At 41.6% G+C, this 12,685-nt stretch overlaps 1 protein-coding gene across 1 annotated transcript in view; it reads left to right on the top strand.

Moving 5' to 3' along the window:
- LOC146806138 (uncharacterized) overlaps window positions 1–10,011 on the top strand; it is a 99,686-nt gene extending 89,675 nt beyond the window's left edge. Inside the window, exon 10 of the mRNA XM_085623865.1 lies at window positions 9,726–10,011. Within this exon, the coding sequence (XP_085479991.1) occupies window positions 9,726–9,731 (6 nt within the window). The 3' untranslated portion in view covers window positions 9,732–10,011. The remainder of the gene's footprint in view (window positions 1–9,725) is intronic.
- Window positions 10,012–12,685: the final 2,674 nt, after the last annotated feature.

The raw sequence follows: 12,685 nt of genomic DNA, 5'->3' as shown, positions 1-12,685 counted from the left end.
GAAGACGATTTTGGCCGATCTTGCACAGCTTTCACGTGGTGTCGCCTAGTGTCAGAGCGAGTTGGCCTCGTCCCTTCATTCTTCCTTTCCCTGCGATATTCTCCACAGGTCGCCTCAACGTGATTAGTTCGTCCACACTTCCGACATTGCTGCCCCATGGCTGGACATGCTTCTCTGTGTGGGAAGTCATACCCACATCTGTAGCATTTCCGTCCCCCATCTTGTCTCTTGTCTTTTCTACTTGACTTGTGTCTCCTGCGCTCGGTGTATCTCTGGCGGGAAGATGGCCGGGAGGGGTACCGGTGCTCCTTCGAGTGTCTGCGCCTGTGGCTATCTTGCACTCGGCATACTCGCTCGAGTCTTTCAGGGCGTCCAGCCTCCATTCTCTTGGCTTGCTCCTCCGCTTGGTCATACACTCGAGTCATCTCCTCTATCTCCTCTAGGTTGTGACTTTTCCTTAACAGCCTCCTCCTCAGTGTCTCAGACTGACACCCATCAATTATCTGCGACCGGATGGCATCATCCGTTGAAAACGCATCGAATTCGCAATATCTGGACAGTCGACGCAGTCGCGTTATGATAGAACTCATTACTTCTTCTTTCCCTTGACGGGCTTGGTGAAACGCATATCTTTCATAATCCACATTTCTTTTGTGCAAAAACTTCTTATTTAGCGCCTCGCGCACTTTATCGTACGTTTCTGTGTCCGCCCAAGGCAGTTCTTTGATGATCTTGCTAATTTCTTTGCCCACCAGGTTGCGCAGCGCGATCACTTTGTCTTCATCCTCGGTCACCTTCGACCCCTTGATGTAGTCCTCAAAGTCCTCAAGCCATTCCTGCCATCTGGGGCCCATGCTCTCCCCAACCGTCAACGGTAGTGGCTCTGGTGGGTGCAAGTGTGACACACCCGTCATGATCGGTGTGACTTCAGCTCTATGCGGCGAGTTGTGATTTGACATTGTGGCAGCACACGCCTAACTCGTTCTGTCCTCCCACGTGCTTGTTCGTTCCTGGCTTGCCCTGGCTGGTGCCTGTACACTTTCTTTTACTTCTTGTTTGCTGTAGCAGATGCTTGGCTGCTTCCTCTCGCCTTCCTTACATATATATTCTTTCTCTTGGCTTGTCGAATGCTTGTTTGTTTCTGGCCTGACTTAAAAATGGCCGCCCCTTTACTTCTATAGGGATGACCCACTGATGACCGCCTGACTCCAAGATGGCCGCCGCACAGGGTCTCTCACTCCCACGAGGTCTTGTCTGCCACTCTCAGCCAGCTTGCCACACTGTTATCCGCACTCCCGCAGTCACAGCACCTCTCTAGTGCCTTGTGCACACTTTGGGATCCATTACCTGGCACAACGAGCTCGGGGTGGGCACCCGACGTTCCTTTTCGCACGCGTGCCGTTTCCCACACATCGGGCGTGAGATTACCATTCAGCGCATAGCAGCGCTCATTCGGCCACACGTTTTACTGCTCCGGTGCAACCGTCAGTCACCGCAGGAGCTGCCAGCATTCGTCGGGGTGAGCTCCCGCTCCCTCCTTCACTTTCTCACCTCAGGGTGACGCTGGATGTAGCGCGACCCGGCGCTCGGCAATGAGCGCGTTTTCTCTCCGGTTGCACCAGGGGACAGGGGGCACGTCTTCTTCGGGTGTAGGGGCACTGGGCTGCAGCATCCCACCCTCGTCGCCAGCTGTAGTGTCCACGGTCAATCACGACAGACACTTGACTTCAGTTCAACACCAGCTTTATTACCTTGCTTCTATCACGTTCCCTGTCCCCATCCTATCTGCCCTCTTCCTGTCGCTGCCCCTCCTCTTCCCTTGCCCTCCTAACTCCGCCCACACCAACTACTGTACCGCTCAGTCTCTACATTCTCAAGGGTATAATTATGGTGGGAACCTCGACATGAGAGCTGTAGAGGGAACTCGAACGAAAAATTATTACCATTATTTTGGTTGAACTGTATGTGGAGCTCAAGTCACTAACCTAAGGATGAAGGGCGGGTGAGGTTTTAACTGCAGCACAATAGATATGTATGTCATAGGTGTAAATTCAGTATAGAGAATTGAATCTCAAGTTCTCCTTCCTATAGCCTTCTCAGTTTATTTGTAGATGTAACCCGTATGAACGCAGGTGTGAGATTCTGCTGCACCATACTCCCAGGCCAGTATGCCACTGACTCAGGGGTGCAACTAGACGCATACTTAGGGGGGGCAAACAAGTCAAGCACTGGAGATGTGTCCAATCATATATATATTAGTGACCAGGAATGTGATTCCCAACCACCATCGAAGCCCCCCTGAATCTCTTACTAATACCCAAACTAATATCTTGATGGGCTATCTCAGTAAGACAATTAATAAAATGGATGACCTAGCTAAATTCATAAGAGATGCAATAAAAAACATATCTTAAAAAGTGGCCAAATGCTCAGTAACTCCAAAGCATCATAATAGCGGTAATTCAATAAGTAAGCATAGAGACACAGCAAAGCTCGAATGCAGTGAGGCAACATTTTCACAACATATTCAGTTAGTCCCACAGAAAGACACACAATCTGTTGAGACACATTGTAAAGAATGCCATATAATGCCAGATCCTATGCCTCCTACTGAATTTACAATGACCACAGTGGACCGAACTTTACCTAGTACATACACAGTTAATTTTAATAAAGAAAAGAATTTTAGGGAGCATTCATCTACCCATATAAGTTCTAATCAGCCTACCCAGCTTTTATCCTTAAATAGCCAGAAATGTCCTCACTGGATATTCCACCAGCAGCTACCCCTTACACAGTAATTTTGTCCAATGTACCTAGATTGTCGCCCCAGGCATTAGAACCCAGGGATGCTCTGAGGAATAAAGCCTTGTTCTGGCTGGGGACAAAGACAGGGCTAATGGAGGTACTTTTTGCCAAATTTAAAATGGCAAGAAGAGTCAATTGTATTGCCAGAGACCGCAAAACTCTTCTGGGTGATTGTGTGGTATTTACATTTATAACTCCACATTTAGTTCAAACTATCTTGAGGAGAGCGGAAAATCATTTTATCACGAGCCAGGGCATTAATATGTTACCACTGAGATATTTTTATCAACCACCGAAGGAACTACATACAAGAAAAGATAGGAGAGATTTTTATGATAATGTTTATGATACATATAACGTCCCGGCCTCTCACCGTTTTGATATTCTGCCCACTTTAGAGAAAGTAGACTAACTAAATGCGACACGTATGCAAGCCACACAAGTAAGGGGTGGCAATTCACATGTGACACCAGATATATAAGTACATATTCCCAGCTATGTAACAAATTGGGAAAAAGGAAATTAATCCAATATTCCTATAGGCTTTCCAGCCTTTCCATGCCGAAAGAAAGGTTTTACGCCCTCTACACATGGCACAACGGATACCTCAGATAAGACCTTAACTCTAGAGACATTTCCCATAACTATAGGTAATCCTTATAAAGTAAATGATATGAACAACTTAGGTAATAGTAGGAAGGATCTTTGCCATGTTCTATTTTGGAATGTGGTAAGTTTTCGATCTAATCTTACCAAGACCCTAAGGTTAGATTTCATAGGGAAATTTAACATATTGTGCATCCAGGAAACCTGGGAGGGGAACACTATGCATTTCAACAGGTATAAAAAGTATCATACAGCCGCGGTACCATCGACCCACAGGAGGAATAAGGGTGGGCTATGCATATATGTATCCATATCTGAAAATGCAAATAAGATTGAATTGAAGGAATCAGAAATGTATTACCAGATTGTGTCATTTGACATTGGCAAAATGCATTGTAATGCTCGGTTGAATTTATATAATAATGTCCCATCAGACAAGATTGTGGGGGTACTGAGGAATTTGAGTAGTGACCTGAGATTTAGACAGAACAGCAATGTAAAAGATGTGTGCGTCCTTTGGGGTAGGGATTTTAACTCCACCTTGTGCCCGCACACTGAGGGGGACATTTGTGGAATCATGTCTGATGATGGAACAAATTATATACATTTCTCACACACAACCTTTGGGGAATAATTAAATTAAATTATGTTTTCACTTGATCTTGGTTTTGCCGATAATTTCTGTTCTCCGTTAGTCCCATTCAGTCATGCCTTTAACGGAAGAGGGATGTGTTCGACCATTGATTGTATCCTTCTGTCAAACAGGCATTCGAGCAGGCTTATAAGTTTTACCATCCATAAAAATGCCATGAGTAATCACTTTCCTTAAAGTATTACTTTTTTACTCCCAAGCAACATGATAAATACTAAAGGTAAATTGGTGCATATTGTTCATAACGTAGTTCTGAAAAAAATTAATGTCTATTCCCTACGCTGGCCTATGGTGGACCCCCATGCTGAAATTTAAAACTCTTTCAAAAAGATAACTAGAGTTGTTAAAAAGGCCTTATTTGTGGTGAACAAAAATTCTTATGACATTAAACCAGGCTGGTTTGATGCTCAATGCGCTAAAGCTTATAGTAAACTGAAACATGCTTTATACAAGCCTACTAGAAATCGACAAGAAATTAAAACGGCAATGGGGGATTATAAACATGCCCTTAAAGAACGCAAAGGCGAGTTAAGAGAAGATTCATGAGCAGCACTGCACGAAGCCCCTTTAACCAAAGATAATACAGCCTTTTGGACATCGGTAAATGTCACTTTTCTGACCCCTCGAGATATACCAACCATAGAGATAGCTATTGTCGAGGACCAATGGTTGGACCATTATTTGAACATGTATAATAACAATGTACATGAGACATCAAGGGTTACGTCAAAATAATTTCATGAGATATCGTCACACAATTACTATCCTATAGATGTACATTTTACCTTAGAAGAGGTCAACTGTGCCCTTATTGCAAGTTTAGGTGGAAAAGCTCCCAGCCCTGACGGAGTTGCTGTAGACCTTTATAAGTCAAATTTGTCCCTATGGGGTACTCTTCTAACACAAGCAATAGCAGCATGTTGCTTTTCCAGCTTTATAACAACTTGGTCGAAATCTACATTGATCCCAATTGGAGACCGTCATAACCATGCATGCTATCGACAGATATCATTGATAGATTCCTTGGTCAAGGTGGTGGGACGCATTATGCGAATAGATTACAGGATTGGGCTGATGACAATGGCATCATAACTGAGCTACAATTTGGCTTCCGACAGGGACTAGGCACGGTCAAGAAGGGACTAAACTTAAATATCCTTTTGGGAAAGTATACACAGGCCAAGCAGGTAGGCTATATCTTGCATTTGTAGATTTAAATGAGGCCTTTGACTGCGTCGTACATGACAAATTATGGAAGATCTTAGAAGATATGGGTGTGAAAACCCCACTTACTCACTTCTGAGGCGGCTATATAGTAATGCAAAAGCAAGGGATCGTTACGGGACCAGCGGGGAGTGTACGCCTATGTTCAAAATATTGAGAGGAATATGACAAGGATGTGTTTTGGCACATTTTTATTTACATTGTATATTAAATTAGGTCAAGTCCTAACGAATCAGTGATAGGACCTGCCACAAATCAATGTGTTCTATACCCCCCTACTGTATGCGGACGGCTCTGTTTTGATGAGGCAAACACAATTGGGGCTTCAAAGGGTTGTGACTAGTTGTTCAACATTTATGCATAAATTGGGCCTTAGAATGAACACCTCTAAAACTTTTATCATGAAATGTGGGAAAGATGTACAGCATGTAGAGACATATTTATTGAAAATAATAAGGTAACATTTACCAACAGATTTTCTTATTTAGGCATTCTTTTTGACCAGAAGGGGACATGGTCCCAGGCTGTTCAAGCAAGAAAATTATTATTTATGAAAGCTACTGATTCACTAGCGAACTTTGCTAGAAAACTGGGAAGACAACCAGTCATCAAATTATTTCATATCTATAAAGCTAAATATATCTCTACAGCTATGTACGGCACTGGCGTCTGGGGCTATGTAGACACTCAGCCCCTGCAGTCATTTGAGAATGTCTTTTTTACATCTTCGTTGGCAGTCCCAAGTAGTACATCTACTCATACATGTCATTCTGATCTAGGGATGCCGCATATATCTGACTTAATAAAAATACAACCCATTTTATCATGGCACAGGATATGGTCCACCTTTAAAACCATATTTAATCTGGATAATCTAAATGATATCTTAAAATTACAATGGGCCTCTAGTATCCCATGGTTAAACTATGTAAAAAATGTTATGAAAGACCTTGGGCATCCAGAATACTTTGACGACCCTGGTAACATAATTACAGTTTCGAGAAATAATCTAAAAATAAATTGTTTGATACTCCTTGAGACAAACAGATTCTCAACCGATATATTAAAGCTAACGGTACAGGCAAATCAAGTGATGTTAACCACCTACAGCATTCAGCCTATCTTAAAACCATTGTATGTGCTTTTGACAGGATGGTATTGACTCGTTTTAGATTGGGAATATCTTTCCCCATCAAAAATGATTGGTCTAGTATCATGAGTATGTGCCCATGTGATGATAAGTCTCTGCAAACAAAACATGTTCTTTATTTAGTAAATTTTATTCTGTACCAAGAAAGAGGTTATTTTACCAATGTTAGGCCTACTTGGTCTTAGACAATGTCATCCTATATTTTTAGTATTACAATTTTTAGAGAACAAACATTTCACAAGGTCTATAGCTTCATTTTTAAAAAGTGTAATTAAATACAGGAACACTATTCATATGTGAATTTCTCATAATATGTTATTTACAGTAGGGTTTTTTTAAGTATGTTATTATTAGTATTTTTAATAATTTTCTTTTAATTTTGAACTGTTTATAATATTACGTGATATCATGTGCTTTTATGATTGTATTGCAAAAATCAAATAAAGCTCATTTGAATTGAATTGAGAACTAAAGAAAAAAATAACAAAGACTTCCTTACCTGTAAATGAGTTTTGGCTTCAGTAGCCTATCTTATACTGTGTGTTATGTAGAGGGTGAGCCCAAACATTTACACAACAAGCTGAGTTATAGCCAAATGGAGCAGAGGGTCTAGTTTGGGCTAAGAGCCGGTGCATTATCTGAGCCCTGAAAATGTTTGCTATATAATTCATGGAGCAAATATTATGAAAAAATTATGAAAGTTCCTTACATTTAAAGAAATATATATGTATTTGTGAACAGGCTGAAACTTTTCACCTTAGTACATAAGAGTGCATCACTGCAATGAGGCGTATTTGCTAAAAGTGATAGTTGTTAAACAGGAATCTAAAGTAATGTATGCCCACCCCACCACCTAATGACTTTGCCATTAGTGAACTACGAGGCAAATCACTTGACATGCACCCTGTTAGAATTGGGAAAAGGCAGATGAGTCCAATGGTCCTGGGACTCAGTTCAGGGGGCAAGCTCTTCTTCCAAGCCCTTGGAGATAGTTGAAAAACAAAGTGCAAAGTCTCTTTCAGTCTTTTCCTCTCCTTTCTCAGCAAGGCACCAACTGCAGGCCAATCCCCCAGGTCAGGGAAAGTTACTCCTCCTTCAGCTTCTTCCAGGTCCTTCTAGTCAGGCAGAGTTTCTTCGTGGTTCAATCAGGATCTGATTTCTTAGGAGCAGGGCTCCTACATTTATACCAAGTTTCTTTTGTCTTTACAGGCCAGGGGGGCCTTTGCATAATCCCAGTCCAGTTCTTTTCAGTGAGGAGCACTTTGTTGTTGGGACTCTGGCTTCTTCTTTCAGCAGGCAGGGCAGAGACATCAGACGCTTCCCAGGGGGTGGAGCCAGCATTGTGGTGGCAGAGCACTGCCCTATTCAGAGTCAAGGTGCACTCCTCCCACCCATCCTGGTGTAATCTCTCTATTCACCACCTGGTAGCCCCAGCCTGTCTCCTGGAACTTCCCAGCCCTGTCACTCAAGCTACACACAAAGAAAATAGCCCTCCCCTCCAGAGGCGGACTGAGATGGTTAGGCACGCAAAGGCTAACTTTCTAAAAGTAGCATTTGCAAACCCAGGATATTAAGATAACCTTTGCTAAAAGATGTATTTTATTATTCTGAGTTCAGGCATACTAAACATGAATTTCTACCATGCTTCCTGAGCCTGCTAGGATTATAGAGTGTTATAATCTAGCAGCCCATTCTGGCCTATGGAGAGCAGGTAGCCGTACAATAGTGAAAAATGAAAATGGCTGTAATTCACTATCAGGACATGCCACACACCTCAGGGCATGTCCTACCTTATCCTTACAATGCACCCTGCCCTAGGGCCTACCTTAGGGGTGACTAACATGAAGGTAAGAGAAGGTTTTAGGGACTGGCAAGTGGGGACACTTGCCCAGTCAGCATGACAGTAACAGACTGCATGCAGGTTCTGCAATGGCAGACCTTAGACACATTTTACCAGGCTGCTTCTGTGGGTGGCACAACCAGTGCTGTGAGCCCACTAGCAACATTTGGATTTAAAAGCCCTTGGCACCCCTGGTGCACTATACTAGGGACTGATAGTAAACCAAATAAGCCAAACAGGGAAGTCAACTCACATAATACATTTTACCATAGGGAGAACATATGCACCTTAGCACTGATCAGCAGTGGTAAGGTGCCCAGAGTCATAAAACAGCCAACACCAGGTCAGAAAAAATATAGGAGGAAGGCAAAAAGTTTAGGGATGACCCTGCAAAAAGGGCCAAGTCCAACACACCCTAAATGTGATCTACATTTTTATTGCATATGGATTAAAATTATAGAATATTACATCCAAGTCAAGCGGTTTTTGTACAGCACAAATCTTTAGCTCATGTAGGTTAAAGTGCTCTCTTAAACAATTTTAAAGAAAAAGAACACTTGAATGCTCTCTTCATTGAGGGCTTGAGGAGCCAGGAGCAACTCAAGCTGAGCACCTGGCTTGAGACTTTTGAGACTAACCCACCTCTAGGTGAATATAATAATAAGATAAAGACTTGTATATTCATAGTGCTTTCAGTGGAAGTGGGATACACATAGACTATTCCCCTGTTCATTTAATAGGATGCAGTTTGTGACTGTCTGATTAAACATACAGACATCAGCAGAGATCACATTAACCAAACGCGCTGTCCTGTAGCATAAAATAATACATTCTACGCCAATTACTTTAACTTGTATTTAAAGTGTATACATTGCATTTTATGTTCATTTACCTAAAGGTGAAAGGCCCACAAAACAGTTGGAGTATTTTGATCCCATGTAGCCCCTCACTCTCACATTCAGTGTCAAAGTTCCCATATTTAATATACTTCAGGTTCTGGCTGATCTGCAAAGGTTTTTATAGGAGGTTGTCACTGCACCCCAACTACAGCACAGCTGCAGCCCGGACTAAAACACACAGCGGGGGTGGCTGAAGCCCTTTTAGGCCAATGGACATTGTGCACCTATCCTGATTACTTATGGCTTAATGTCTTACCATTGCCACATCATCATTACTTCCTGGGAAATAAGCTTGCTGATGGATTTCTTAAAATCCTAAGGGTAATTTGAGCTACAGAGGTTGGAATGGTTTGGGGACTTCTCCAATAATACATGCTGTTGATACATTTGTGATGTGTCGTATTTTGCAAACTGACATATTGAACGTTGCTTTTGTCACTCTCTCCCTAACTTCTATTAGCAAAATAAAGTTGGATATTATAAAATAGGAAAGTTTCTGTATGAGAAATCAGAATGATTCATGAGATTTGTGTTATTTCCTTGCAGGCCTGAAGAAGCATCCATAAAGGCTAAGAAACACGTGTTGGCTTTTAAGTCTTATTTCAACAATTTGTCTAATGCAATGGATTTACAGAATAGCTATTCAATATATTTTGTCTGAAGAATATTGGGACATTGCAGTTCTTCTGTAGTGCAATTCATATAAACCTGGTGTCAAAAAGAATTTGAATGATAGTTCTTGTTTGTATACATTTTGGAATTTTGTTGTACTGTCATGTACTAAAAATTTCACATGAAACAAATGGGTAATAAATATATTTGTGTGATTTCATGTGGTGTTCTTTGGCATATATTTTATTCTTTTTGCTCCCAATTGGAAAACAATTTTTATACTTTGAAACAAATGTCTGTTGGGTTAACAGCTAACAGTGGGTGTGAGCCAGCATGATGTCTCATACATTCTTAACCCATTTAAGTTATATGGATATTTTATATTAAAGGATTACCACAGTGCCACCCAAGCTGAGCTAGAAAGGGAAAAGTATTTTTCCATTTCTACAGCAAAGTCTTTAAGCATAGGATTAGCACAGAGCCAGCCACACCAAGCTGTAAAATGACAAAAGCTGTTTACCACTCCATGCACAGTTTTACAGCTTTGGATTAGTAAATGCTGTCCAGCCCAACCTGAAATGAGTAAAACAACCATTGACATGTGTTTCACTATCGTTATAGCTCTTCAGATGTTTAACTTAGTCTAGGCAGAAGGGGGCACCCAGTAAAAGTCTGAAAGGTTACATGTATGTATGTATATATATCTATATATATCTATATATATATATATCTATATATATCTCTCTCTCTCTCTCTCTATATATATATATATATATATTATCTACTGGCGGTCGCCAGTAGATAGTTATAGTTAGGACCGTGTTTCCATAGGAAATCTGAAAATTCTATTTTGAATAACTTTGGTGCCGGTTGACGGATCGTCGCGAAATTTTCAAAACTAATGGGGCGCTCCGCTCAGCTCCACCCTGGAAGTCTCGAGGTGATTCGTCAAGCGGGGGCTGAGAAAAAAGGGGGGTCCCAAAACGCGTTTTCCCCATGCATTTTCCCATAGGACCTTTAGTCGAAGGTACAGCCCGAACGGCTGAACAGAATTACTTGAAATTTGGCAAAGAGGTAGTCCTCAGGTCAGGGATGTGCCTTTTGCATATATGGTGTCAATCTGTTCAGTAGTTCCTGAGAAAATTGCAGCTAAAAGTACATAAATATCTATAGCCACGCACCGTGCGCACACCGTACGCGCACCGTGCGTGCACAGTGCCGTGCGCGAGCGTAATTCTGATTGGTGGTTACATGTCAGTCAACATTCGAATCGGTCGAAATCAGGAAGTGTTGTCCGGCATTTTGTGTGTGACAGTGAAAAAGAAAGGTGGAGAACGTGAAAAGGGGGCAGGGTACAGAGTTCCTGACCCCCTAGCTTTTGTCAGGGGGTCCCTGAAGGACCATGAAGGGTGAAAAAAACTTTTTTTTTTTTTTTTAAATCACGGGGTGTGTGCACGGCGGAAAAAAAATCATAAAAAAAATAGAATTAAAAATCAAATTTAAGTGTTTAGATGTTAGGTGGCTCTAAAAAGAGCCGTTGTGTTAATTGAGGGACAGAGGAACAAAAAAATGGCAAAAATTATAGGGTACCGCACGTGTGCTGCTGTATCTTGCTCTCTATTAGGGGAATGCTGGTGTCCCCATAAGAGAGAAGAGCATTGCACGCATTGCACCATATACGCACCCTCTTAAACAGAGGGTGTATATCCAGAGGAGCAGAAGCAGGTGAAGTTGCCGCTGCAGATGAAGTGCTCGGCTGAGCTGCCGATGATGTGCTCGGCTGAGCTGCTGCGGATGTGCTCGGCTGAGCTGCTGGAGGGTTTTCTCTAGCAGCTCGAGCATAAGCCACAGGATGTACATATCTAACGTGCCTGATCATAGTGAAGATACTAAAAGAGTATTTCTTTTTAGGATCTCCTCTTGATAAGACACGATCACAAAGAGTGCAGGTGACTTTGGAGAATTCACCTTCCTCTGCCCCTCTGGAAAAGTGAAAAATTGCCATATAAAAGACTTTTTCTGTTTCCTCTGTCTCTGTGGCACAAGGGTCTCCTGCTCACTCCCAGAAGATGACTGCTGCTCTGCCATTCTCAAGTACTGGAGTACTGGAAATGCTGCTCAGCTCCTTCTCACAGGGAATCAGAAGTAATAATGAGGGGAGTGGGTGTGGTGTTGGAAGTTTCTGGAACTGAAACTACTATAAACCAATGAAAAGTGTTGTTTCTTAATCACATGACCTGAAACTACTATAAACCAATGAAAAGTGTTGTTTCTCAATCACATGACTTGCCGTGCGCGCACCATGCGCGTACGTAGTACACGCGCATGTGCGTACGGAGCACGCGCGCATGCGCGTACTGAGCACGCACGACGTACGCATGCGCACGTGTAGCACGTACGCATGCGCGCACGGACAAAAACCCTAAAAAAAATTTTTTAAGTGTTTATAAGTTTATAGAAGATATTGACTATGGTGTTCAACTCTATCCAAATTTAAAAAAAAAAAACTGAGCCATTCCATATTACAGGATAAAGTTAATATATAACTATATATATAGAGAGCTTATTGTAAAATAAATATTTAAAAAATATAATAATACATTCATAAATTAGCATTTAAAAAACCTTGCAAATTCACTTAAAAACCATAAGTTTCACACACGTTATAGTTAGGAATTAGCATTTAAAAAACATTTGAAATTCACTAAATAAACCATAGGTTTCAGACACGTTATAGTTAGGAATTAGCATTTAAAAACCTTGCAAATTCACTGAAAAAACCATAGGTTTCACACACGTTATAGTTAGGAATTAGCATTTAAAAACCTTGCAAATTCACTGAAAAAACCATAGGTTTCACACATGTTATAGTTAGCTGGACATTTCACTCGTAA

The sequence above is a fragment of the Triturus cristatus genome, chromosome 8 (genome assembly GCF_964204655.1).
Source record: "Triturus cristatus chromosome 8, aTriCri1.1, whole genome shotgun sequence".
NCBI classification, from domain to species: Eukaryota; Metazoa; Chordata; class Amphibia; order Caudata; family Salamandridae; genus Triturus; species Triturus cristatus.
Note: the sequence above shows the minus strand (reverse complement) of the source record. Positions and strands in the feature narration are given on the sequence as shown.